The sequence below is a fragment of the Eschrichtius robustus genome, chromosome 4 (assembly GCF_028021215.1).
Source record: "Eschrichtius robustus isolate mEscRob2 chromosome 4, mEscRob2.pri, whole genome shotgun sequence".
Classification (NCBI taxonomy): Eukaryota; Metazoa; Chordata; class Mammalia; order Artiodactyla; family Eschrichtiidae; genus Eschrichtius; species Eschrichtius robustus.
In genome coordinates, this window is record NC_090827.1 from 132,829,460 (window position 1) to 132,857,206 (window position 27,747).

At 41.4% G+C, this 27,747-nt stretch overlaps 1 protein-coding gene across 3 annotated transcripts in view; it reads right to left on the reverse strand.

Moving 5' to 3' along the window:
* Positions 1-26,598, reverse strand: part of TRPC3 (transient receptor potential cation channel subfamily C member 3) — a 79,999-nt gene extending 53,401 nt beyond the window's left edge. For 2 of the 3 annotated variants that reach the window (XM_068543383.1, XM_068543382.1), the window contains exons 1-2: positions 26,055-26,598; positions 6,137-6,908 (exon numbers count right to left, since the gene is read on the reverse strand). In XM_068543383.1, the coding sequence (XP_068399484.1) occupies positions 6,137-6,908; positions 26,055-26,266 (984 nt within the window). In that variant the 5' untranslated portion in view covers positions 26,267-26,598. Of the gene's footprint in view, positions 1-6,136; positions 6,909-25,755; positions 25,820-26,054 lie in introns of those variants that run through there. The other variant, XM_068543384.1, reaches the window with a different exon arrangement.
* Positions 26,599-27,747: the final 1,149 nt, after the last annotated feature.

A 27,747-nucleotide genomic window follows, 5' to 3' on the forward strand; every position in this document is an offset into this window, starting at 1 on the left:
TTATCCATGTCTGTTTCCATATAAAGCTCCCCTTTTAATACAATTTTTTAGATGAAATTTCCTCATGTTACTCGTCAGTTCAGACTGTTCTGTAAGATTTGGTACAACACAGGATGGCCAATTCTCCATTGATCAGAAATAAAAGAGACTATTTTCTATTCTTGAAGAAAACATAGGAACCAATTTTGCAGTAATACCTGAATAATAACTCATTATTTTTAAAAATTATAATCTGTAAAATTATCCGATCTTAAGGAAAGCTTTGTGGCTTTTTCATATCCACTAAAAGATCAGTCAAAAAGCAAAAAACAGGTAACCAAGTTGCAAGGACAACACTGTTTTCATAACAATTTAAACATTTCCTGCTGGAAGAAGTCTGCTATCCAAGTACAGAAAATAATCAGAGCTGGAGGTAATAGCGATTTCTTCTACTGCGGTTGTGGGATACCATTTGCCAATATATGCAGAGCTCTCAGGGAAAGATGGAGAGCACCACTAAAGATGGCCTTTCCTCAGTTGCAAAAGGAACTATCTAAAGTCTGAATTGCAACATGAGCCGACTCTGTCAGTTCTACCATGAGGTCCTGTCTCATGTTGCTTCACAACTCAGACCGTTTATCTGGTCTGAATTTTCTAATGACACTGTCTTAATTTCGTTTTGCTTGATCATCTTCACCGCTTTTCCATTACCATGGCCCTCCACAAAGTTACCAGATGGATCTGCAGCCCACTTTACAGAGCAGGAACTCAAAACCTGGAAGACGTGCTCAAGCCAGAGGAAGAACAACGAAGCTCGGGCCTCATCACAACCTGTCTACAGGCTTCAGCGGGTTTTTAATGTGTATGGTTTAATCATCATTCTAATCCCTTTTTATCCTTAACAGGAAAACTGAAATTCAGCTCTAAGCAGGCGTGGTCCTGTCAGATCCTTTCCCTAATAATAAAAGAGGCAGGATAGTGCAGTGATTAAAAGGATAAATCTGAAACCAGACTTCCTAGGTTCAAACACTGCTTCTACCACTTACTGCTTCTACCACTGTGTGATCTTATAGAAGTTACTTAGCCTCTCTGATGAGAATAAGCCTATCTAATATTGCTACTATGAGGATTAAATGCTTTGAGTGTGCTTGGTACACATCAAATACTATAGAATTGCTTCAGTGTTACCAGGTACAGCATGTTACATAGAATAGCTAGGACTGGGACCCAAGGCACCCAAATCTAGGCTTAGCAGATGGGACCTTGGCTACAGTCTTTGTTTTCTCATTTGTAAAATGAGAGGTGTGTATAGTCAGATGATTCCTAGGTATTTTCCTGCTATGAAATGCTATCTTGCTTTTGGATTACATTCATTTTCCTCTTCCTTACAGTCCTACTGTGATTTAGGTTGAAATTGTTTTTCTGCTTTAAAGAGGGGAAATTTGAGGCACGGAGAAAACAAATGGTTTTTTTTTTTTTGCAAAAAAAAAGTGCATCATTGATTCAGAATTAGGAAATTAGTAAATTTCAGTTTAATAAATGACCAGCTTCCTTGCCACTGACATTTGAAGGATTAGACATGGAATCCATCCTGTCCAATATTCTGTTTCTCAAAATAGCTTCAGATAGCATTTGCACATCGAAAATACTTCTTTAATAACCTGTCACCAAGCTGTCCTCCATTAATCTATCTATATCTATATCCTAGAATGTTCAACCCTTGGGGTAATGACCTTCACATGTTTTCGGCACCATGCCTCCTGCACTCTTCAAGGAACTGTGAAAACTGCACAGTGGCTGAGAACCTTCCGTGAAGCACCTAAGTGATGGCAGTTTGAGGGATGAGAAACTGGATCTTACAGGCCATTGATAAGATAAAATAGTCATACGTGTCTGAAACGGAAAAAAATTCACGTCTTTTTCACTAGGGAACACGTTGTCTTTTTTTTTTTTTTTCATTTCAAGGCCAGTACTTTGAGCTCAAAGCCTCTATGGAAAGAATATAGTGAACACCATGGAATAGGGCAAATTAAGTGACTCTGCCACAGAAATAAGCTTTACTTCCTGCCCTTTCAGAGCTCTGAGTCTCTGGGTCAGTGCTGTGAAAGCACTATTTTCTCTGTCTGTCTAAAGCCCTGACAGGTGGACATGAGTGTGGGATGAGAAGGCAAAGAGGTGAAAGGAAGGCAGATAAGAAAAGAATAACAAGGACAAGTGAGAATGGGAAAGAAAAGGAACATTTAGTCAGGGGAGAGAGACCTGTAGTCCTTAGAGACTGTAACTTCCAAAGAAGTGTCTGTATTTTGGCTCAGAGATGGTTATGCTACACGACTGCTTTCCATATAATTCAGAAAAAGGAACTGTGAGATTTAGATGATTTTTGCATACCCTTAGATATTTGGCAGCTTTATGGATGCCTTCTTAAACTCAGTTGTGTTTTCTCCTCTTTTTGCCTCTTCACTTATAATAGTTTCCCACCTTTGAAAGGTTATCAGAGGTGACTCTTTATGTCAGGGTAAAGGAGATTCCAAGTATTATCAATATGGGTTTAGCTGGCTTCAAGGGGAAAACTATGAATAACAAATTTTCTTAACATTGCTTCACTGAGACTACTTCTCTGGACAGAATTGCATACATCACCATCTTTCGGAAATTATTAAAACATAATCTAACCACAAAGCTACAGTAATCAAGACAGTATGGTACTGGCACAGAAACAGAAATAGAGATCAATGGTACAGGATAGAAAGCCCAGAGATAAACCCACACACATATGGGCACGTAATTTACAACAAAGGAGGCAAGAACATACATGGAGAAAAGACAGCCTCTTCAATAAGTGGTGCTGGGAAAACTGGACAGCTACATGTAAAAGAATGAAATTAGAACACTACCTAACACCATACACAAAAATAAACTCCAAATGGATTAAAGACTTAAATGTAAGACCAGACACTATAAAACTTTTAGCGGAAAACATAGGAAAAACACTCTTTGACATAAACCACAGCAAGATCTTTTTTGATCCACCTCCTAGAGTAACAGAAATAAAAATGAAAATAAACAAATGGGACCTAATGAAACTTAAAAGCTTTTGCACAGCAAAGGAAACCATAAACAAGACAAAAGGACAACCCCTCAGAATGGGAGAAAATATTTGCAAATGAAACAACAGACAAAGGATTAATCTCCAAAATACACAAACAGCTCATGGAGCTCAATATCAAAAAAAACCCAAACAATCCAGTTAAAAAACGGGCAGAAGACCTACATAGACATTTCACCAAGGAAGACGTACAGATGTCCAAGAGACACGTGAAAAGATGCTCAACATCACTAATTATTAGAGAAATGCAAATCAAAACTACAATGTAGTATCAACTCACACCGGTCAGAATGGCCATTATCAAAAAATCTAGAAACAATAAATGCTGGAAAGGGTGTGGAGAAAAGGGACCCCTCCTACACTGTTGGTGGGAATGTAAATTGATACAACCACTATGGAAAACAGTAGGGAGGTTCCTTAAAAAACTAAAAATAGAACTACCATATGACCCAGCAATCCCACTACTGGGCATATACCCTGAGAAAACCGTAATTCAAAAAGAGACATGCACCACAATGTTCACTGCAGCACTATTTACAATAGCCAGGACATGGAACCAACCTAAATGTCCATCGACAGATGCATGGATAAAGAAGATGTGGCACATATATACAATGGAATATTACTCAGCCATAAAAAGAAATGAAATTGAGTTATTTGTAGTGAGGTGGATGGACCTAGAGTCTGTCATACAGAGTGAAGGAAGTCAGAAAGAGAAAAACAAATACCGTACGCTAATGCATATGTATGGAATCTAAAAAAAAAAAAAAAAAAAGGTACTGATGAATCTAGTTGCAGGGCAGGAATAAAGAGGTAGACAAAGAGAATGGGCTTGAGGACGTGGGGTGGGAGAGCGAAGTTGGGGCGAAGTGAGAGTAGCCTCAACATATATACACTACTGAATGTAAAATAGTTGGCTGGTGGGAAGCAGCAGCATAGCATAGGGAGATCGGCTTGGTGCTCTGCAATGACCTAGAGGGGTGGGATAGGGAGGATGGGAGGGAGGCTCAAGAGGGAGGGGACATGGCGACATGTGTATGCATATGGCTGATTCGCTTTGTTGTGCAACAGAAACTAACAAAGTATTGTGAAGCAATTATACTCCAATAAATATATATTAAAAAACAAAAAACATAATCTAGAACATTCCCTTTTGTAGAACCTCTTCTACAGACTTTCAGTATATATCAAGCAAAACGCTTAAAAACAAGGTTTGAGTGACACTTGGAATAGTGAATTAACAAATTTAGAATTATACTTTTTATTACTAAGTTGAAATAAAGTGACATTTAGACTTTGAACACTTTTCTATTCTCTTCAAACAGAATTTGAAGTTTTAAATTTGCTCTACCTGAGTTCTGTCAAAAAAATGATAATTCATTTTAGGTACAAGGAAATAAATCTTTTCAAATACCACATAATGAATCTTTTCAATGGGAGTAGATATAGGTGATATTTATTTTCTTCTTTTTATTTTCCCACATTTTCCAATTTTTTTACAATAAATATGTGTAGCTTTTATATTAGAAAAGAATGCAATGGAATAACAAATAAAATTATTTGTTATCTAAGGCCAGATCTCCAGAAGGACAAGATGAGTGTTGATGGATGTCGAGGGAATTTGGTGCATACAGAAGGGAAAAACCCCCCACAAAACTTTCCTACCATTTTCTTTCAACTACTTCCCTTGAATTATATTGCTAGTTGCATTTGTGTAACACTTAAGTGTGAAAGACTGCAAATATCTGAAAAGCAGAATCATCACTTTTTCTGTGATCTGATACCACAACACTAAATTAAAAAGATTAACTCAACATACAGAAAATAATTCAAGGAATTTATGCCTAGAATCATTCTCTTAGGTGGATAACGGGAGGCAAGAACCTGCTGAAAAACAGTCTGACTTTCACCTGATCTACGAAATCTCCTTTTGCCCCAGATTTAATAGGTAGAACCATCCAAAATGCACAGCAGGCTGTAACAATTAAATTTAAAAAATGTTCCACTATTAATGTATAGTTTTTTATAAAAATAAATAATTCTGCTTGACTGGAGTTGATGTCCAGAAAAAAAGTTCACTCATAAAAAAACAAAAAAATTTATTAAAGCAAATCAATCTGCTGTCCTTATATTTCTGGGTTGACCTCATGTCTATGGCTCACCATTTTGAATATTGTGGATTTCACTTGTGGATTTCAGGTACAGCCATTTTTGTCACAAATAAAATGCCTTTAGTCATTCACTTAAAATTTTATATTAGCCTTTTGACTTTCAGTCTAAAGAGATATACAAAGGGCTTCCCTGGTGGCGCAGTGGTTAAGAATCCGCCTGCCAATGCAAGAGACACGGGTTTGAGCCCTGGTCCGGGAAGCTCCCACATGCTGCGGAGCAACCAAGCCCGTGTGCCACAACTACTGACCTGCGCTCTAGAGCCTGCGAGCCACAACTACTGGAGCCCGTGCGCCTAGAGCCCGTGCTCCGCAACAAGAGAAGCCACCACAATGAGAAGCCACCACAATGAGAAGCCCGCGCACCACAACGAAGAGTAGCCCCCGCTCGCCGCAACTAGAGAAAAGCCCACGCATGGCAACAAAGACCCAATGCAGCCAAAAATAAAATAAATTTTCAAAAAAGATATACAAATGTTTGGCCCAATAAACAGTGCATGCAAAACTAATACTATTTCTGTATTGGGTGCCACCATACAATCAACTACAAAAGAGGAAAAATTTGGAAGGGAGACGATCGCACCACATCCCTCCTTCAACAAAAGAGAAGTCTCGTGTACGACTTAACGCGTATCCAGAACACAGAGCAGCACCGTAATTACAGCTCTCTGATCTAGCATATACCCATCCTCAGAGCGAATTTATCACAGCTCCGTGGTGAGAAAGGAAAATCAGCAGGTCGTTTGTGAACGACGCTCCCAGTCCCTCGCGGTTTTAAATCCACTGGGCGAAACTGATTCGGGAGCAAACTACGGAAGGCGCCTGGCGGCCGCCCGGAAGGGGAAGAGCCCGCAGGGCAGCCGGGGTGGAGCGCACAGCTTACCTTGAACTCCTTCTCTATGTTGGCCAGCTTGGCCAGCTCGTTGCTGAGCTCCAGGGCGGTGAGCACGGGGTCCTCGCTGGACAAGGACAGATACGCTGGGCTGGCCAGCCCCTTGTAGGCATTGATCCTCGAGCGCGAGTGGCTGAAGGAGTCGTGCCTCTGCTTCTCCGTGCAGTCCCCGCACTTGCAGAAATAGTCGTGCGGCCGCTCGATCCTGGCGCCCTTCATCAGCAGCATGTGCACCACCTCGTACTTCTGGCAGTGCGCCGCCAGGATGATGGGGGTGATGTCGGGGGAGAAGCGCGTGCCGTCCTCGTCGTAGGCGTAGAAGTCGTCGTCCTGCAGCTCCTGCTCACAGGGGCTCAGGGTGAGGCGCTTGCTGGCCGCGAAACCCGGGTGGTTGAGGATGGCCTCCACGATGCGCACGTAGCCCTTGCTGATGGCGAGCAGCAGGGCGTCGCCGATGCGCGCCAGGTTCTCCTTCTTGAGCAGCAGCTCGGTCACCTCCAGGTGCTCATTGCCCACCGCCAGCTGCAGCGCGTTCTGGCCCATGTAGTCCACGCAGTTGACGTTCAGCGTCCTGGACTCCTCCAGCATCTTGCGCACCACCGGGATGTTGCCGTACTCGGCGGCGTCAAGGAAGCGCTCCTCCTCGGCGGTGAGGCTGGTGCCCCGATCGTTGAACATGAAGGCCGGGCCCCGCACAGCCTGGCGCCGGCCCTTCTCGCGCATCACCGTCTTGCGCCTCAGGGAAGGGCTTTCCTCCATTGACCTAATCAGCAACAGCAATAAGAAAAAAACAAACAAACAAACAAACCCAGATGTATAATATTAGGGCATATTGCTTCCTCCCAGATGTCGGGCCATTTCTGGAGTACACAGCATCCACCGCGCACATCTGTGGCCCGAGGACAGCCAGGTCCGTTGCTGACACCCGCCTGAAATTTACACCTGTACCTAACACGGGCTGCTAGAACCCAGAGAGGGGCCGGAAGCCCTTCAAAACAAGAGTTCCTGTTCCGTAGAAAATGACATTCACAAGGAATAATAATATAAATGATTTCCAGACACCCCGCGTCTCCCTTGTGACTCTGGCAAAGATGGGACTCATCATACCTTGTGGAAATAACCTTACTACTGCTTTTAAAAGTCTTGAAAATAGGGGCGAGCAGGTACCTGGTACCAAAGCACTAGGCCTGAAGGCTAACGAGATTAAAATTTTCAAGAATTAGGCCAGAACAATCCTCTCAAGTCACTGCATATTTTTAACTAAATAAAATCATTGACACACACACACACACACACACAAAGCCCAGTATTTAGGCCAATTATTATCTTTCAGGATCTTAGATTTGCTATTTTTTTCTCTTAAGGATATCCCACTCCACTCCCCCACCCCTCCAAAAAACTTACAAGATTCATTTTTTGCAATAACACAGACAAGATTTAGCAATTATAAAATGAGAATATCAATCTAGATTTATTTTTTTGAAAATAACTGTGCCTTTGTAATGAGTTGTTTAATTACCAATATTATATGGTTACCTCTTTGAACTAAAAGGATATGGTATGATTTACGGTTTAAAAATCACTAGTATTACTTTATGAATAAAGCAACTACCGCTGACAAAATAGCAGTCACATAGTCAGGGGCTGAAAACTAACTAGAGAGGCATTGTCCTCCGCGGGGGGCCTGGACGTTGGCATTAGGGAGCATCTCCAACAGGTGAACTCAGAGGCGGGAAGCAGTGTCCCCTCAGTTCTCAGCTCTGTGGGCCCCAAATTAAGAAAGGAGCACTGAAGCCACTGGCAGAGGTTTCCCAGATAGAGAACAAGGAAATGTGGCCAGGCAAACCTACAGAGGTAAGGAAACCAAAGAAGTCCCCTGACAAGCTTGTAAACTTGTCCAAGGGCAGAGGGTGCTGTGACTGGCCCCCCATTCTAACAGCTCAACTAGTGTCAGGTGATCAACTTTAAAAAATTAAATGTAGTATTTATATATACACACACATTTATATGAATATACTTATATATACACATATGTACACACACATGTATCTATGTGTAGGAATTTCTAGAAAGCAATACAAGAAGCCTTTCATTGTATTTATACCTGGGGCTCTGGGGAGTGGAACTGAGGAGCCACAGGGGAAGGGAGATTCTTACTTTTCACTTACAGCTTTTACACATTTTGAATAGTTTTAACCATAGTTTGAATATTTTTATTAAAAATAAAATTTATGTTTAAATTAAAAAAGATCTTAATCCCTTAGTTGACAAAAATTTTTTAAATATAGGTACATATTACATTATACATAACCATTACACTATAATCTTTCTGAAGCTAAATAAATGCCATATGTTTGACTATTATTAGTAGGTGTGGTGTGTAGAATAGTGTGTGGAGTGAGCTGTGTAAAGTGTGTGGTGTGTGTGTGGGAAACAAGGAGGTGCAAGGCTGGTTGGGGGTGTGTGTTTTGTGTGTGTTTTTTTGTGTTGTGTGTGTATGTCTTTGTTTGTAGAATGATGATTTTTTAGGTGAACAAGAACTGGGAAATAGCATTCACTGAACTGCATAGAAGAGACCTTTGCTTCAAGATCAAACTCTATGACAAGGGTCTTTAAAAATCTTAAAAATACTGTCATTGTAATAAGTTGACATACTTATTACATTAGTAGTACTGACTTCATTAGATTAAATATTACTATTAAGCTACAAACCGGTACTCTTCAAATGGCTAGAACTTCCATATTGTATAAATGATGAATTTTGTGCCTACCATTGATAATATATTGACATTATTTATGACTACAGAATATATATGCAGAATATGTAAGTCTGCAGAATTCCAGTCTATCTCAGATGGGTTATCTTTGGGGAAATAAACTCATAACTCAAGTGTCACATCTTAATGGAATAGGGCCTTTTATCTAATGATTGCTACCTACAAAGAAAATCACTCATAAAAACGCTACCTTTTCTCCCAAAAGAGAGTGATCTGAAAATACCAGAAAATGATTCTTTCATAACTTTTTTCTTTGCATTTCTTAGTATTTTAAAGTTTTTTTTTCTTAGTATCTCTTCTTCTTTTGGAACCTATACCTCTGTTTTGTGTATTTGAGCTGAAATGTGGGGTTTTAGTACTATACAACACAAGTCACATGAGCCATTTTGATTTTGGCTTTAAAAGATTCTAACACTGAGTTAAGTGTGAATTAAGATTTTTCAGTTAGAACAAGTTATACTGCTATTTCAAAATAAAAGTACTGACTTGGTGCTACTTGTCTTCATGGTGAATCCACATAAGAAGTGTCTTTTTTTTTTTTTTAACTTTCCTTACTCTATTAAGATAAGCTTCATTAATCTGGACTGATAAAATGGTATGAGTCACAATCAGTTCATCCACAATGCATTAGCATGGCCTCAATCTCGGCTGGTCTTGACAATGCATCTCCTCTGGCATGAGAAATAAGGAAAGAGTGAGGGTGAATGGGAGAGGATGCCTAACCTTAGTAATGCTAACACTAAAATCATTTTGCCAGACATTTTCTTACCTTTAGATCCTCACCCAGTGGGTCAACTCATTCAGCACTGCAAGGGTGCATTGGACAGGGCCTTCTTTCGGGTAAAAGCATTGGAGAACCACTGACCTAAATCAGTTGCCCTACAAGCACCGTGTGCAAGCTCCTTCCTGGCTGATATGGATGGCTGGTAATAGCTGACTGCTATGGACTGAACTCTGTACCACCACAAATCCATATGTTGAAGCCCTAATCTCCAATATGGTATGTGGAGATGAGGTCTTTGGGAGGTAATCAGGGTTAGATAAGGTTATGAGTGTAGAGCCCTCATGGTGGAATCAGTGCCCTTGTAAGAGGAGAAAACAGAGAGCTTGCTCTCCCTACCCTCCCACCACCCCCTCCTTGTGAGGACACAGTGAGATGGCAGCCATCTGCAAGCCAGGAAGGGAGCACTCACCAGAACCTGACCATACTGGTACCATGATCTCAGACTTCTGGCTTCCAGAACTGTGAGAAAATATGTTCCCGTTGTTTAAGCCATCCAGTCTGTGGTACTTAGGCATGACAGCCCAAGCTGAGTAAGACACTGACCATACATCTTAAGGCAAAAAAATTTTTTCATGCTTTATGAAACAAACTTTGGATTCCTAGTACTTGTCCAAACACTGAAGCAGATAAAAAGTTCTTCCTGAGAAATATTTGTGTGCACCCAAAGGCAATCCTTTGCTCCATTCTATTCAGAGGCAAAAATATAAGCAACACTCCTCAGTTTTCGTAACTTTGCCATCCACTCATCTGACTTCTAACAGTGTGACTTGAGGCCCACCTGCCTCAAGATCACTTGGAATACCTGTTAAAATTCAGATTTCTGGGCCCCATTCTAGATGAACTAAATCACTCTCAGGGGTGGGGCCCTGGAATATATATTTTAAATGAGCATCCTTTGCAATTCCTACACACACTGAAGGTTGGAAACCTCCAGTATAAAAACAATGGAGATACCCTGGATCAATGACCCCAGGCTAGGAGGCCTGTAAACACTTGTCACACTGGTCCTGCCAAAAGCAAAGTTGGAATAACATGTTTGAGCAGTGCAGGCTAAGGGACAAGCAGCCTTACATTCATTTAGGTTCCCTACCCTTTATTACCACTTAAGATTTGATCTTCAGAAAGCTATTCACCTGAATCACAGTAAATAAGAAGCCTGTAAAATGCCTTCACCAGTGACCATTTAATGTCATGCTCTTTCTTTTATCAAGGATTGATATTTTTAAAGGGTTACTATGTTTCCTTCAAAACTGCCTTTAAAGGGTTAAAGAGGTTTTCCATTATAGTATCTATTGTACCTTTTATGAGAATTCAAGTGCTAAAATCATCCTAGAATTGTGTTATCAAGAAGCCTGTCTTAATAAAATCACACATTATTTAAAAAAAAAAAAAAAAAAAAAGAAGCCTGTCTCTCCAGATGAGTTTGCTTCCCTTAATCTAATAATATGAACTGTATACCCGTGTCTTTTTTTGTGGCCCAGGGTACCCAGGAATTTAGCTTAGATCTAAAAATGCTCAATTACCATCAGTATCCTAACCTAGGTTTCTGGCACAGTCTTTCCCCTTCTCCTAAATGATTTCTGACATAGATTTTAAATCAGTTATCCTGTATTCCATGTGTCTTAAACCTATTTTATGGTTATCTAAACTCTTTTTTGAAAAACAGAGTATTAATAAATACCCCCTCATATGGGCCACCCCTGCCCACATTCCTGGATGGTAAGGTCATGCTTTATTTGTCATTACCCAATGCCCCACAGGGAGTAGATAGTCAGTAAATATCTGTTCAATTGAGTATTCAAATCTCTTCCTGGGCCCTATCCTCTCACTTGACTTCAGCACCCACATGTACAACCATCTGTCCTCCGGTCACTCTAAAATGCCCCAACTCACGTTCTCCCTTAAACCAGCTCCCCCTCCTAACATTTGCATCTCAGGCTAGTTATTCAGGCTTAGCAATTTCAAGGTCATCTGTGACTCACTGTCTTGATCCTGTCAGTCACAAAGTTCTGAAGCTTCTCCTTTGGAATGTTTCCTGTACCGGACCTTTCCTTCCAATTCTCATTGCCAGCGCTATCCTCCAGATCTTTAACTCGTCGTGGCTGGATTATTGGAACGGCTTTCCGGCAGAGATGGCACAAGGGAAGGCAACGAAACTTTACTGAGTTCCTGGTATATGTGTCTGTTTCTCACGCACTCTCATATTTAATTCTCGTAACATTGCTAGGAAGCAGGTATTATTTTCTGTTTCATAAATAAGAAAACTGAGCTCAAAGGAAATTGCCCAAGGTAATACACAGAGTAAAATGCAGAACTGGGATTCAACCTAGGGTCTGTCTGACTCCTATTCTTCCTGGCACTTTGTGCTGCTCCTGATTTCCTCTTTGTATCCCCACAGACATCCCCAGCAGCTTGCACTTCTTAACTTCTGCTTTTACTGTCACGCTTCTCTTCAAAACAAAACAAAACAAAAACAAAAACAAACTAGGTCCTCCAGCTGATTTTCAGGGATGCTGACAGCCTGCCCCACCCTCCCTAACCAACCTTCTTCTCCTTGCTCCTCAGATTCATTCTTCACTGTCTTATAAACATATTATTCTGCTTATTTCTGTACTGTAAAGGGTACAGGTATAAAATATCCTACACCATCAAGGATATTTTTTTGAAAAATTAGCAAGGTTCTTTTCGATTTTGCCTTTCCAAATACAAGATCTTGACCCTGGTTAACTCGGGGACATTTTGCTTCAGTCTTGGGGTGGGGGAGGGATGCAGTATAGAGTTGCATGAGTTTAGGGGGAAATAAGATAAATTTTAGAGGAGGAGAGCACATAGAGAGATCAAGGTAATTTTTAGTGGTTTTTTTTTTTTTTTTTTGCAAGAAAAATGGGGTTTTGTAAGCAGAATTTGGGAAAAGGGAACTTGTCTTGAGGAAGAATTTGCTTAGTTCCTTTATTTCTCTAATTAATTCCAAAAGAACCTGATCACTGAGTGCTCTCATCATGCAGACAAGATAATTCTCCCACTTTTGACAACAAAGCCATGATGCTTACTGTCCCGGGAGAAGAAAGAAATAACAGAAAGGAAGTAAAAGTCAAGATGTGGATTTAGTAAGGTGAGGAACCACTGAGGGTAGGGGGATTCTTACCCCGCTTGTTTGATTTGGAGATCTGGAACAGTCCTGCCTGGTTAAGTAGGGAATGGTCTGGGTTTTCTCAAGCCACCCTCAGCTTCCATGTAGTGTGGACCCTGCACTGAGAGCCAGGGAGCCTGCACCAAGACTAAGGACGACCGCTGGTGCTGTGAGCTGGATAGAGGATGTTGCAGGCACCCAGCTTTGTAGCGCCCCCAGGAGCTGAGCTGAAACCACATATGCCAGAGAGCACATCTGGGTGACAAAGTCAAGTCAGCCAAGATCAAGTTACTGCCACTGACAAGCAGCACCCAGCAGACAATGAACACTGCCCAGAGACCGGAAGAGTCAGAGAATAGCACCCTTTCCTCCCTCCAGGGGACACATAAGCTCCCCTCCCCCAATGCCCAGATGCTACAGAGAAGGAGCGGCTTTCCAAGAGCCTGAGCAATTTTATCCAAGTGAGACAGTATTTCTTAAAAAGGAAACTTACTTTATATTATCAAACTAAGAGCAGTGAAATTGGCCTCACAGCATCCCTCCAGAGTGCCCTGAACCGGGGGTGGACATGCGGACCAGAAAGAGACTCCAACCCCTTATGGAGATTGCAGGGAGGAATCAGTAAGCAAAGGTCCCTTAGACACCGGCTCGCAGCACACGGAGACACTGTCCTAGTTGACTAGATCCCCGCGATAATGTAGGTCAAGGATTCCCATCTTATTAACCCACATAATTGCTTAATTGCTTAATTAACTTAATTGCTTAATTTATTGATTGCTTAATTCACTTGTTGAATGAGAATGAATGTCTGTTTAGCAAGCAAAAAACAAAACAGAATTTTAAAAACTAATTTAAACCACAGATTGAACATTTGGTCAACTTTTTTCCCCACTAGTCAGCAGGTAGGAGGCTCAGGGGAAAGGCCTGTTATGCGAGCTACATGCTGCCCATACAAGTTGTTCTGGTTTCTTGTTCCTGCTACAACTGCCTCTGGGATGTTCCTTTTGTTTCTATCCCTGGGCATACTCTTATTCTTGCCCTGTGCCAATTCAAATCCTTCCTACCTTCTGTGGTCCAGCTTACATTACACCTCTGGAAACAGAGGGTAAGGCTTCACACAGTAATAACTAGAAGACCTGCAAGGTTCCGTTCATTCTGAAATGTTGTCTTCTGAACCTTTCTGAAACCATTTCTGACCACTTCAGCCTGACCTTTTGCAATATTGCTAGTCTGCCCATAAATCTATACACTTTTTTTTCCCTCTCCTTGATTCTGTCTCCTTGATTATTTTCTTCTATGATATTCATGTCCCCTAAGTCTGGTTGAGAATAAATGCCCCATGCTTCCTATCTTATTTTTCATACTTCTTAGCCACCTCTATAGTGCCTAATATAGTGTAGTATATGTTCAAAAATACTTGTCAATTGATGCTAATTCTACAGATAAAGTGACTCAGTCAGAATGTTAACATCCTTAAGGTCACTGAAAGGAAGAGAATTAGAAAATGAAAGCTCAGAGGTTCTCTCCTAGGGTCTGTCTACTTTACCATGCTGTCTCTAGGGAACAAGAAAAATGAATAACAAGTTGCAAATCAAAATAGCACTATTAAAATATATATAGGCTGAACTTATGTATTGGAATACTTTGGTTCTATAAAAACAGTTTCTAAAATGGCTCTTTGGGTTGAATCACAAGCTCTTTAGCACTCAGCAACAAATGGACATTATTAAAGAAGTCCCCTCAAATCTTTTATTTAAGTGAGGTGAAGAATTAAGCAGCTACTCAATCTATCTAGCAAGCCAGCCAGCAATCAAGCAAAGTAAACACCACCAACAACGTGAGCCAAAGCAATAAGAATAACAGTCAAATTGTTTTGACTAATCAGTTCACCACACTGAAGGAGGCAAATGTGCCCACCGGCTAGGATCCGGTCTGTCCTTCTGTGAAGGGCAAGAAAAGCAGGAGGAGCCACGGAAGATAAGTAGTGAGAAAAGCACAGAGGAGGGGGAAAAAGTGTCAGAGAGCCACCACCATGTTAGCTACCGTATTAGGGATGGTGATAATTGGAAGTGGTAATGAAGGTGGGAAGCAGCAGGCACCCGACGGAGGACAAGAAAGTCAGAGATGAAAAGTCACAAAAGAGACAAACCCCACAGTCCCCCAGGGAAGCAGTCACCTGTCAGTCAATGTGGTCGCCTCTGGAGACATCTGACAGCTACACGCTACGCCTACGTGTGAGTGTGCTCGGAAGGAGGAGAGGGCATCTGACAGCCTCGGTAATGTCACGTTTTGAAAAATCTCTTATATGTGTATTCGTGGAGGGGAAGCAGTAGAGTGGCGGGGCACTCTGAACTTGAGTAGCCCCGACGAGCACCAGCGCGCAAGGCTAGAGAGAGGCAGCCCAATAAGCCCGACTGTCTGGTGTAGCGGGGACTACGCTACGGGTAGCGCCGCTTTCCACACCACCTGCTGCTGAGCCTGCCTCTACCGTCACCACGTACAGTCCGACAACACGCTGTCACGACCGCGGCCAAAGCAGCAAGACAAGGCACTCCGCTCCAGAAACAGGAACGCGTCACTTTCATGCCTAAAGAGTCCCACCCCAGAAAATGGTTAGAATGTGGAGATTCCAGAACTTCCAAGTCTGGAGAGAGATTTGGATCTCCACAGTCATTAATTTCCTGAGAGTTTCTGTTGGCCAGTGTTATATTCAGAATTCTCCATGCATCATTTTAATAAATCTGCTAATTTTGGTATATGCCCTAATGACTCAGCCGGAGACGAGAAGCTGTTGTTGGAGAGAAGCTCCTGTCTCTGCTCTTCATCGCTTTCCCCGTCATCCCTCTCAGGAAAGTTCTGCCAGACCCTTTAGCAGTTAAGACCAGAAAAGCAAAAAGCTTTTAAGAGTGTGTTGTTCCCTCTAAAAGTCCACTGGGAGCAGAGGTGAGGACCCCTAACCACTGCCTGCATGAGTTCTTGGTGATGCTTCTTAAACATATGTGCCCAGAAAAGAGTTTAGGTAAATGCCTTGTAGAACTTAGATGTTTCTGTTTCCAGGAACTGCATTTTGTGTGTAACTCCACTGAACTGACTATTGTATTGCTTTGTGATTATCTGCTTTCGTGACAGTCTCCTCAACAATACTGTAACATACTTAAGAGCAGAGACTGTCTCTCTGTATCTCTATAAGCCTGGCTGTTAGTACACGGCTGAAGAATATCTATCTATTGGAGGCACAGATGTGTGTGTGCTTAAAGCGTTAAGCTGAAGACCTAGGGAACAGACACTTTTCCCCTTCAGATTCAAGCATACCCTTGGTCACATAAAATAATGTGTGGAAGTAGTGGTGGAGGGGAATTTGGAGTCATTCTTCTATAAAAAAGCATGTCATGAATACATTAATATAAATTAATTATCAGGAATTAAAGTAATGTAAACAATCATTCTTCTTTCAAAACAGATTTCCGCTTAATCACATTCAATTCTTAGTTACACCACAAAATAACTGACGAATCTTACAGCTTGTGATTTTGATCTTACATAAAGTTACATTTTGTCAGGATAATCTGAGGGCAAACAGAGGATACATCTTAGAATTAATAAGCTTTTATAGTTAATAATTAAGCTTATCTTCAAAAACAAACTCATTTATTAAACTCAGTACTTTCTAAAACTAATTTTTATTATTTCAGGAAGATTAGTGACAATGAAATTAGAAATGAAATACAAATTCAGTCTATAATTGATTAAGAACTTGAGATAAAATGAACTCAATAATAAAATCAAAAACCTCTACTGACCCAAGAGAAGTTCATATTTGGCTATTTAAACGTATTAGTCACTATCAATTAGATATATATTAACTTCTAATGTTATTAAAAGCAAAAGGATCTGGTTTTCTCTCATTGTCATCCATATCTGAAGTCAAAAGTCTGAGGTTTTTAGATTCTTGTTCCCATCTCATCACCCTGCGACCTATTTTTTAACAGAGAATCCATATGCATCAGTCCTATTTGACAAAATGTATTTAGAAATGCAAAACTGGTGTAGAATATTTAGTAATGTCATGCTCTTTCCTTAACACGTCATGCACTTGTGGTCATTTAAATCTCATTTTTAAAAAAAGGTCTAGGGCCAAATTCATATAGTCACCTATTATTTGAATAGTGCAAAGAAAAGAGGGGAGTTTTCTTTTGAATAGGGGAAATTTTCTGACTAGATAAGTGTAGACAAATACCCCTGACCTAGATACTAAATTAAAGACAAAATGCTATAACAATCCTAATTATTCTCATAAAGTCACTGCTGAGCCCCTTATGCACAAGTGTGAATTTGGCACCCATAGTTCCCAACTCCAGACCTTCTATCTGGGGCCAGATTCCTCTGTGTACACCCTGCACAGGTCACTCTTCTGGCTTCCCTGCCAGACTGATAGCTACGTAGTGTTGATTGCCTGAAGGGGGCTATCTCAATCCTGAGCCAGGAAGTTGAAAGTATTCCTTCCTATGGAGAGCAGAGAGCTCTGCAAAAACAGTTGTCTTCCTCCCATTACATTTCCTGTGAAGTTTTATAAGGAGAAAACATGAACAGACAGACGTTTGCTATCCTAGCACAGTAATGAAAAATTCCTAAAGTTCTAACCTACTCTTCAGATGTTGTCCAGGATCCTTTTACCTCTTTGATATTAAGAAAAGAGAAAACCATAAATGATATTTGGCAGGGGTCAGTTGTTCCTTGAGATATTCTTATCTCCACCCACCCACCCCCGCCCAATTCTTAATCCTCCTACTTAGTTTACAAACTTTCTCAAGTTGATCTGCCATCAGTAGTCAAATTGAAATGATGAATTAATTGAATTTCATAAATGAGTTAATACTAATTATTAGTTTCCTGTGTTGCTCCTCCTAGGAGTAAATGCATCTAAAATTTCTTTGAGGAAGAGAGAAATGCTTAACCCAAACTCGGCCACAGTGTAAACATTACAGTCAAAGGAAACTGGAGATTTCACAAGGCCTGGGGCTTCTGTGAATTCAATGTCAACCTTCAGCTTCAGTTTCTCAACTGGACTAGATGAAATCCTTTTCGACTCAAACATTCTATTCTTCATCATATTCTACATTAGTTAAATTTAGGAAGTGTGATTCTAAGATGATTTTAGTTGGGGGACTTCAGATGATCCTCAAATCACACTGTATAGATTACTATCTACTTCATTTGCCTAATAAGATCAGTCATAATTAAGAATAGTCTTCCTTCTCATAGTATGAGTGTGTTTCATGTTTGGTAATTGCAATCATTGTTGCTTTTGTTGTGGTCATCCATGTACAATGCTTGGTGTCAGTCTATTTGTCTCTTGTAAAAATAAAACACAGTGTGTGTGTGTGAAAAAAAAAAAAAAAAGAATAGTCTTCCTTCTGCAACCCTGGTTCTGTTAATAATACTGTCTTCATTTGGGCTTAAATGAATACCTAAAACACAATCGTAAGGATGTTTGGTTTCAAGATGATGGAATAAAGGCCTTTCTCACCCCTTCACCTCTCAAAAATTACCCCCTAAACAACACAGAAAACAAAGAACACAAATTTCATCTTCCATGAAACCAGAAGTATTTGTAACCGCACACCACAATATATGAAAAGGAGATAAGTTGGAAGAATGGTGAATGATTTAACAGAGAGAAGGAAGGTCTAACCAGAGTGCCTGTAACAAAAAATAAGCTGATCTACCCAATACCAGAAAAGACTTGGAAACTAAAGGCAAAAGAAATCTCAGAAAGCAGAGACAAGGCAGGAGCCTAAAATGGAGGAATCAGCTGAAATTTTGTGTAAGTGGTGTGTAGTAACCCTCCCCCTAGATTGCTAACCTCCAACTGATATGATCAAGTGACAACCCTCCCACATCCCTATAAGAAATATAGGATACGAAATCTCTGGAGAAATAGAAACAGAGATTCTCTAAATGTGGGGATACCAGGCCCAGGGGAGGGGAGGGACTAAGAATGGGGGGAACCCTGGCCAGTTCCAGAATACTAGCAGCCAGGTTTATTATCTCTCAACCCCTTCTCCCTTGTGACATTAAAAAAAAAATGATACTGCATCTCTGAAATAAGAAAGAATGCTATAACAAAGGAATACTCATAAGACAAAAAGAGCTCTTAGAGATTAAAAATATAATAGATAAAATGGAAAAAAATTCAGTGAAAGAGTTGGGAAATATAGTCGAGGAAATATCTCAGAAAGAACAGAAAAGACAATCACTGGAAAACAGAATAGAAGAGATATAAAAACTAGGGGATCAGCCCAGGAGATCCAAAGTCCAAATAATAGGATTCCAGAAAGAAAGAAGAAATATGAAAATAACAGGTAGGAAATAATAAAAGAAATAATACAAGAAAACTTCCCAGAACCAAAGGGCATAATCTCCAAATACTGAAAGGGTTCACCAAGTATCCAGTTCACCAAATGAAAAAAAGACCCATATCAAGGCATATCATCTAGACATTTCAGAACAACACTAATGATGAGATCATTCTAAAAGCTTCCTGAAGAAAAAAAAAATTAAAAACCACAAACAAAGGAAGTCAGAGGGTTTTGGAAGGGATGTCTTCAGGAAAACACACACAGTAAGAGACTGTAAAAGATTTTGCTAAAGAGGCAAGAACAAGATGGAACAAATATTTACTCCATGAAAAACAACTAATTATAAAAGAAAAGAAATGCAATCATACTATACTACTTGACTCAGCAGTGAATAATAGTTACATGATCATAATAACGAAGACTTTAAGTAAGATATTAACCACAAATTGTACCAAACCATGTGATGGAGGATGGGGGAGAATAAAAGGTATAAGTGAGTGAAAATTGTTGCCTGAGAATACTGATGACATCTAAAAACATGAATAATAAGATAGCTATACCTGAAGGAGTTGTAAGTGGAATGAAATGGAGGGGACAAGAAGAAAAAAGGAGAAAACCAGGGAACTGCCATGGGTTTGCTGTTGTTCTTATAAGCCTCTATTTTTAGCATTAAGTTTTAAAACTATATTCTTGCATTACTTTGATACTATATAAAATAATTTACAACAAACCAACAAAAATGACAACTCTCTACTGTACGTAGTGAAATTACTACTCTACGGGATAAACTAAAAATATAATTCAAAGTTTCAGATTATTAAAGGTCTCAAGTCTAATGCCGTGCTGTACTATTCTTGAAAATTATTAACTATGGAGAAACCTGCCCCTTCCTTAATAATGCTAGTTTGACTTCAGTCCTTAAAGTCCAACTTCCTATCCCTGGAGATTCAACAGTGACTTGGCAAATCTCTGATTTCCACGCCAGTGGTGGAAGGGAAGTGCTGCTTCCAGTCTGAAACACAAGCCAACATGCACAACACTGTTCTCAATCCCACAGCCAAGCTAAACCTGGACTGGAACGTTTTCACAGGCCGGTACCACAGAAACTAACATCCAAGTAGACAATCTGGGTTACGAGGCATTGTGTACTCATCTTCAGATCCCCTATCATACAAAGTTGAGCATCAGAAGCTCTATTATTCTTTTAAATCTTCTAATCACTCTGTGGCTTTACTTTATATAACCTTCAAAATAAAAATTGTATATATTTATGGTATATAATATGATGATTTGATATACATATACAGTTGACCCTTGAACAACACGGGTTTGAACTGTGCAAGTCCATTTGTACACATATTTTTTTAACAAGTATACTGGAAAAAGTTTTGGAGATCTGTGACAATTTGAAAAAACTCACAGGCAAACTCTGCAACCTGGAAATATTGAAAAAACTAAGAAAAAGTTAGGTATGTCATGAATGCCTAAGATATATGTAGATACTAGCCTATCCTTACATAGGCATAAGGTGAGTGACATTTAATTATAATATTTAAATAATTAAATAATATACTTTAAATATATTTAATAATAGCAATAATGTTAGTTTTCTTACTGTTTTATAACTTTGCTTTCAAAGAATTACATTACCATATAGTATGCTTCTCTCTCTCTCTTTCTTTCAATTGGAGAAGATGTGTGTCAGCCTATCATCACAGGTAAGTTGTTTTAAAAAAACATAATCATGTTTCCAATACTGTATTATGAATATGGCATGGTAATAATACCATATGCCACAAGAATTTTATAACGGTTCATTTGTTAGTTTATAGGCTACTGTGAAACAGCCATATCGATTACACTAGGCTACCATAAAGCAATCATATTGCTGCTTCTTTGTTATCAATGCATGAATCATTATACCTGCAAATAAATATGAATTTCTTTTTCACATAATTTTTTCATTTTTGATGTCTAGTGTTAGTATCAATAATACATATAACGTCTGCAGTGTTTTGTATCATATAAGACAATATCGTTGTAGGTACTGACAGATGATTCATTTTGTAAACAGATGACATAAGCATGGTATCAATAAATACAGTACAATACTGTAAATGTATTTTCTCTCCCATAATTATGCTTTTCTTAATAACATTTTCTTGCTCTTACTCTATTGAAGAATACAATTATATAATATGTACATATAACATACAAAATCTGAGTTAATCAACTGTTTTATGTTATCGGCAAGGCTCTGGTCAACAGTAGGCTATTAGTAGTTAAGTTTTAGGAGGAGTCAAAAGTTATACATGGATTTTAGACTGTGCGGGGAGTCGGCACCCCTAACCTCTGGGTTATTCAAGAGTCAGCTGTACACAGTGAAGTGATTACTACAGGCAAGGTAATTAATATATCCAGCTCCTCACATAGTTACCTTTTGTGTGTGTGTGATGGAGAAACCTGAAATCTACCCTCTTAGCAAATAGCCCAAATATGGAAACAACCTAAGTGTCATAGACCCATGAATGTTAAAAGAAACTGTGGTGTATATATATATATATATATATATATATATATATATATATATATATATATACACAATGTAATATCAATATTATTCAGCCTCTACAAAGGAGATCCTGCGATCTGTGACAACATGGACGAACCTGGAAGACATTAGGCTAAATGAAATAAGCCAGACACAGAAAGAAAAAAACTGCATGATCTCACTTATAAGTGGAATCTAAAAAAGTCAAATACATAGAAGGAGAGAGTAGAACTGTAGTTACCAGGGGCTGGGAGGTGGGGAAATTGGGGAGATGTTGGTCAAAGGGTACAAAGTTGCAGTTATGTAGGATGAATAAGTCTAGAGATCTCATGTAGAGTATGGGGACTATAGTTAATAATACTATATTGAATACAGAAGCTCTATTATTGATTTACTAAATAATCTTTAGCAATTGACTTAACTTCACTGTGTATCAATTTCCTCATTTGCCCAATGAGAAAACCTGCTTTAAAGAGGTGTGATTCAAGTTAATTCATTTAAATGACAGCATGAGGTATTATATAAACACAAATTACTGCTTTAATTATGACAAATTTTTGGCAGCACTTCCTCAAGAAAAACTAAACAGAATCCTCTCTTCTTTTTATTTTTTTTTAAGTATGTTTATTATAATTTTTTTTTTTGGCCGAGAGGCTTGCAGGATCTTAGTTCCCCAGACCAGGGACTGAAGCCGGGCCACGGCAGTGAAACCGCCGAGTCCTAACCACTGGACCACCAGGGAATTCCCCAGAATCCTCTCTTCTAGAAGCCTTTCTCTCTTAAAGATAACACTGCTGAGAAATCTAATGATTTCTTGCATGTATGTTAATGAGTAAGGATTGAGTCTTCTTACTAAAAGTAAGGCAAAACACAAAGTTTTTCTCTTTATTTACCAAGTATTTGCCAACTATGGGTCAATTCTTCCCTTTTCTTGAACCTCTTCTCTCTAGGCAGCCTTGTCTTAGTACCACCTGCTGCTTCATCTTTTCCCGTGTCTTCTGCTTGCTACTCTTTCTTTCTGCCCCTCTAAACAAAAAAGTTCCCCTCAGAAAACTAGCTCAGGCTCCCTTTGTTCCTCTCTTCGCACTCCTTCCTTGGGTAATATCATGAACTCACACAACTCTATAACAATTCCCATTAGACAGTAGACGCTCAAATTCTCCCAAGCTTTAAACTTGCATTTCCATCTTTCTGCTTGATACTTCTATCAAAATTATCTGAAAAATCAGATTCTACTCTGTTTGTTCTTTTCAACAATGACATCACAATCTTAGTCATCTACATCAAAATCACCAAGTCATCTCTGACCCTGCTTTCTCTTTAAACCCCTGATGGACAGTTAGCTGCAAATTCCCATAGATTCTTTGTGTATTCTCTTTTCCTATCTCTCCCCATTCCATCCCACCAGTCCTACACTATTACAGATCCTAATCTCAGCCGGGAAAGCTACAATAGCCCCCTAATTTATTTATTCACATTCTGCCAATTGCCACTTCAATCCATCCTGTTCTCAGAGCGGCTTTGATCAAACTGTTGCTGCTTTGAAACAATCAATGGCTCCCTATTGCCTCCCCTTGACATACAAGATCCTATACATTAATGCCCCAAATAAGCTATGTTTCAGTAAAACTCAATTAATATTCCCTGGACATGCCTGGCATTTTGGAAGTGAGAAGGCTTGAATTAATTGCCCACCCTGTCTCTGCCTCCTATCCTATTTACTTTTTAAGGCTCATAAAGGTTTTTTTGATTTCTCCACAACCTTGTGTTGTCTATTTCTTCTCTGCCCTTGACTCATCAGAGCTCTATCCTGTGTGTATGTATTTAAGCACTTATTTTACTCTAACTTATAGCATAATTGTTCACACGTAGTTTCATTTCCACCTCTCCCTTATGAGATTTTAAACTCCTTGAGTGCAGTAAAGTTGTCATACTCATCTTTGTGGCTTACTGTACCTAGTCTTCACTTCGCACATGTAAATGCTTAAGAAATGCCTTTGAATTAAAACTCATAAGAACTGCCTTCAAAGGCTTTTGGAGTTCATCAGACATATTTAATGACTAAAAACCTCGAGAATGAGTTAATCTTGCCAGTGACATACTACTTGGTCCTAGATTTGCAAACAATTGGGAAAAAAGAAGTCTTGTTTTGAATCAATGGTTGGATAAAGAGTTCTATCAAAGGATTAAAAAAAAAGTCTTCTTAGTGATATAGTAAATGACACTTTTCCTCCTAAGTCAGTCTGTTTCAAATTCCCAGATGGAATACTGGAGCACAGAGCAGTGAAATGAGCAACAGGGTTATGCTAAGGAATCCTTTTGGTAAAAGTGGGAGTCTACCCTGGGCATTCTGCTGGATGTTAAATTCGGCTATTCTATTCTGCCTACTGAAAATGACCCTGGGGCTTTGGTAGACTGGGTATCCTTCTCCAATTCCATCCTGGGGCTGTATGTTCACTTTCTGAGCTATTAAACTGTGGCCATATTCTACTCAAAGGTGGAATAAAGAGCTAATCTCTGCTACAGATATCAAGTTAGTCTCTGCCGTTACCAAGTGACAGGCCTCAAAGAAACAAGAAGAGCTTGCTGCTCTACCTCTAGAAGGAACCTTTATTAGTGGATATCTCCTTCAAATGACTGGGTCTTTTCAGCCAGCTGTATTTACTTTACAAAATAAGTACACTACAACATTTACCTGTTGAATTATGTAAAGTCAGAAGATAGATAGGAAAGATGTTCTCTTACGAGTTAGACATCGAGACTACATTAGAATTTGTCCCAGTGCTTTGTGTAATTGACCTCAAGCTTCAAAAAGCAAAGTGTGTAATCTCTGCTCCGCCCTACTTTCTCAGATAAGAGTGCTCTGGCGTCCCATTTATTGTGGATCTACGATAAAAGAAAAAAAAATCAAAGAATCAAGAAGTTGAGCTGGGTTATAAAAACCAAATTGGCGAAAGGAAAAATGGACAATGTCTTAAAAACTTAGGGAGGCGGGGAAGCGAGCTGGCCGCGCTTTAATCCGAAAGGACCTACCTTCCCTCCATTTCCTGGGCCATTTCCAATCCAGGCTAATCTTCAGCAATAAGTGAACCACATTGGGAAGCGTCGCTCGTTTTAAATCAGAAACCTCCCTTAGACGATCTACTCTCAGCCAATGATTTGCGTTTTTAATAGGCAAGTCCGGCCGAGCCAGGTGCGGGCTCTGACCAGCCGAGCAGTGCGCGACCAGACCGGTTCGAGGTCGCCCCAGAGACCTCGCACCCCGCCTGTGCGCAGCTTGCGGGCAGCAGGGGGCGCTGCGGAACCTCCGTCTCTTCCCGGGAGAACCCCTTCCCCGGCCCAGGCGGTTAGTGCAGCCCGTCACGACTGGCCCCAAGTTCTCTACCTCCTAAAAAAGACAGACGCCCAAGGTACGTGACAAAAGAAACAGAGAGCACGCGCCCTATAAAACGAACCACTCTCTTCTTCATCCTCTCTGCGTCTCGCAGCTGGTTAAAGGCTGTTTCCAAAATTTAGCAATTAAGAAAAGTTGTTCTTTCTCACACGTTAAAGCGCGGGCCTCTACCTTTCTTTAAAAAAGAAACAGCTACTGACCCTGAGCCGCCTGGGAACCACAACCAAGTACCTCAAAGCGGTGCCGGCGGCCGCCCCGCGCCCGCTGTCTCCCCGGGAGACCCGCTGGGGCTTCGGCTCCAGTTTACCCCCAGACTGTGACTGGACCGTCGGGAGAAGAGGTGACAGGGCAAACCTTCACCCCACACTCTGTATCGCACGCCGCCCCCTCCCTTCTCCCCACGCCCGACGGCCGGAAGCGTCGGAGGGGACTGAGGCTCCCAGGGTGGCTCCACGCTGGACGCCGGGAGGAGGCCGGGGTTCGAGCTCGCGCCGGGGTCTAAGCACACCTTCCCCTTCTTTGACCTCCCGGGGTCAGCGCCGGGACCCCGGGGTCCCCTGACCACGGGCAGGGGCACGCCGGTCCTCGGTTGCAGGAGAGCAGGCGTCTGCTTACTGGAAAGCGTGCCTGGCATCCGCTGTGTCAGTCCGCGGGGCTGTTCCGTGCGCTCGAGCCGGGACGGACACCCCGGCCACGCCTTCGGCGCCCGCCAAGTCCCTCTACCGAGCAGCACCAAGGGTGCGAGACCCCACCCCAGGTCCACCGTACACCCGAGCCGCCACGCATAGGACTGCCGTGGAGGGTGGGCTTTGAGGGTACGGGGCAAATGGCGAGGCGGCCGTGGGCGCGCCTTCCCGCCCCCCGCCAGGCGCCGTCCTCCCGAGGCGCGGGCCGCGGGCCGGCCGGGTACTCACATGTCGGGCCCCGGCGGGAAGGGCGGCAGGCAGTAGTCGTGCGGTTCCCGCTGCCAGGGCGCCAAGCGCGGCTCGAGCCCCCCGTTGACGCCCCTCCAGCCCCGTCGGCGGCGCTGCGGCTCCGCGCCTTCGTCCTCGCCCTCCTCCTCCTCCTCCGGCGCGGGGAAGGTCACCCTCGCTTGCTCCTTGCACTTGCTGACCTTGGTGGACATCGCGCCGGCCGCGGTCCGAGCGCGGGGATGCCGGCCGGCGGCCTCCTTCTCCACCGCCGCCTCCGCGCGGTCTCCCCGCGGCGCCCCTTCCCTACCTCCCGCGGCTCCAGCAGTCCCGGGCAGCCCCGGGCGGGGAGGCAGGAAGAGAGAACGGCGCGGCCCGAGACCGAGCAGTTAGAGGCGGGAACCAAAGCCGTGTCGCCGCCGCCGCCCACCATCCAACCGTGGGGGCAGCCGCCACGCCCCTGGCTGTGAGGAGGACGCCCGGGGCCGAGCGGGCCGCTGGTGCTGGGAAACGCTCTCCCGCCCCGCGGCGGCGGCGACGGCGATGCCTCCTCCGTGCCCGTCTCCTGTCTCCGACAGCATCACTTGCTAGGACAGTACAGTTACTCAGGGTGAAGGAGAGAGAGGGAGGGAGAAAGGGAGGGAGAGAGGGGGGGAGGGAGAGAGGGGGGGAGGGAGAAGAGGGGAAGAATCAATTCCTTATCAGATAGTGAGAGCTCGAGAGGAAATCAGACAGACCAGCAGGTAGGGAGTAAGGAAATCAGAGAAACTTCCCTCCGCAATTTCCCCTTTCTCTTCCAAAACAGCCTTTCTCCTTTCAGAGATACAAGTTTCCCAAGGAAGGGAAAAGGAAGTCGTCTGGCTTGTTAATTTTCCTGCAGTTGTATTTACCCTGTTCAACTTTATATTTGTTTCAACAAGCACCATTGGTTCGTTGTGTTACTTACTCTAAGACTTCGTTGAACCTACAGAGGTTTAAGTACATTTCCCTGAGCGCCAAGAATGGTAATGTTTTAATCGTGCATGATGCTTCAGGGGTTTTTTAAAATGAATCTCAAAACATCTAACAAGATTTATATACTTTTCAAGAAATATTTTCCAGCAAAATTTAAAGTATTCTTTTTAAAATTTAAAAATTGCATTTTAAAATTCAAGAGCAGTATTTCTTCTGGGAGAAAAGACTTGTGGAATTTTCGTCAGAAGGAGTTTTAGGGATCAAGGAATTTATCCCTCGTTTTAGAAATAAGAAAACTGAGGCCTAGAGAGACTGAGTAAACTACTCAAGGTATGTAATAGAAAACTCAGATGAGACCTAGGCAAGTGTATTTTCTAAAGCTTTCTATTGCCTCAAATAAACAGCTTTCCAGCAAGTCCAACTTGGAAGAATCACAAAAATACCAAGTACGCTACTATGAAATAAGATACTCATTCTTACCATTGTCCAATTATACTGTATTTTTTTGAAGAGCAATTCTTCTCAAATTTAAACAAAGCACAAGGAAATTTAGCTCTTTTGAACTACAGTCTTAAAAAGTAAATAATATATTGTGTGTTTTATTAAGATGATAATGTCTGTATGTTTTAGGAAGCAATGATGTTTATTTATACATCTGGTACAGAAAAAACAAATAATGTCTGGTGTTTTACAGTTGGAAGCACCCTTCCCATACCAGCACATATACAAGTAGAAGTGTCAA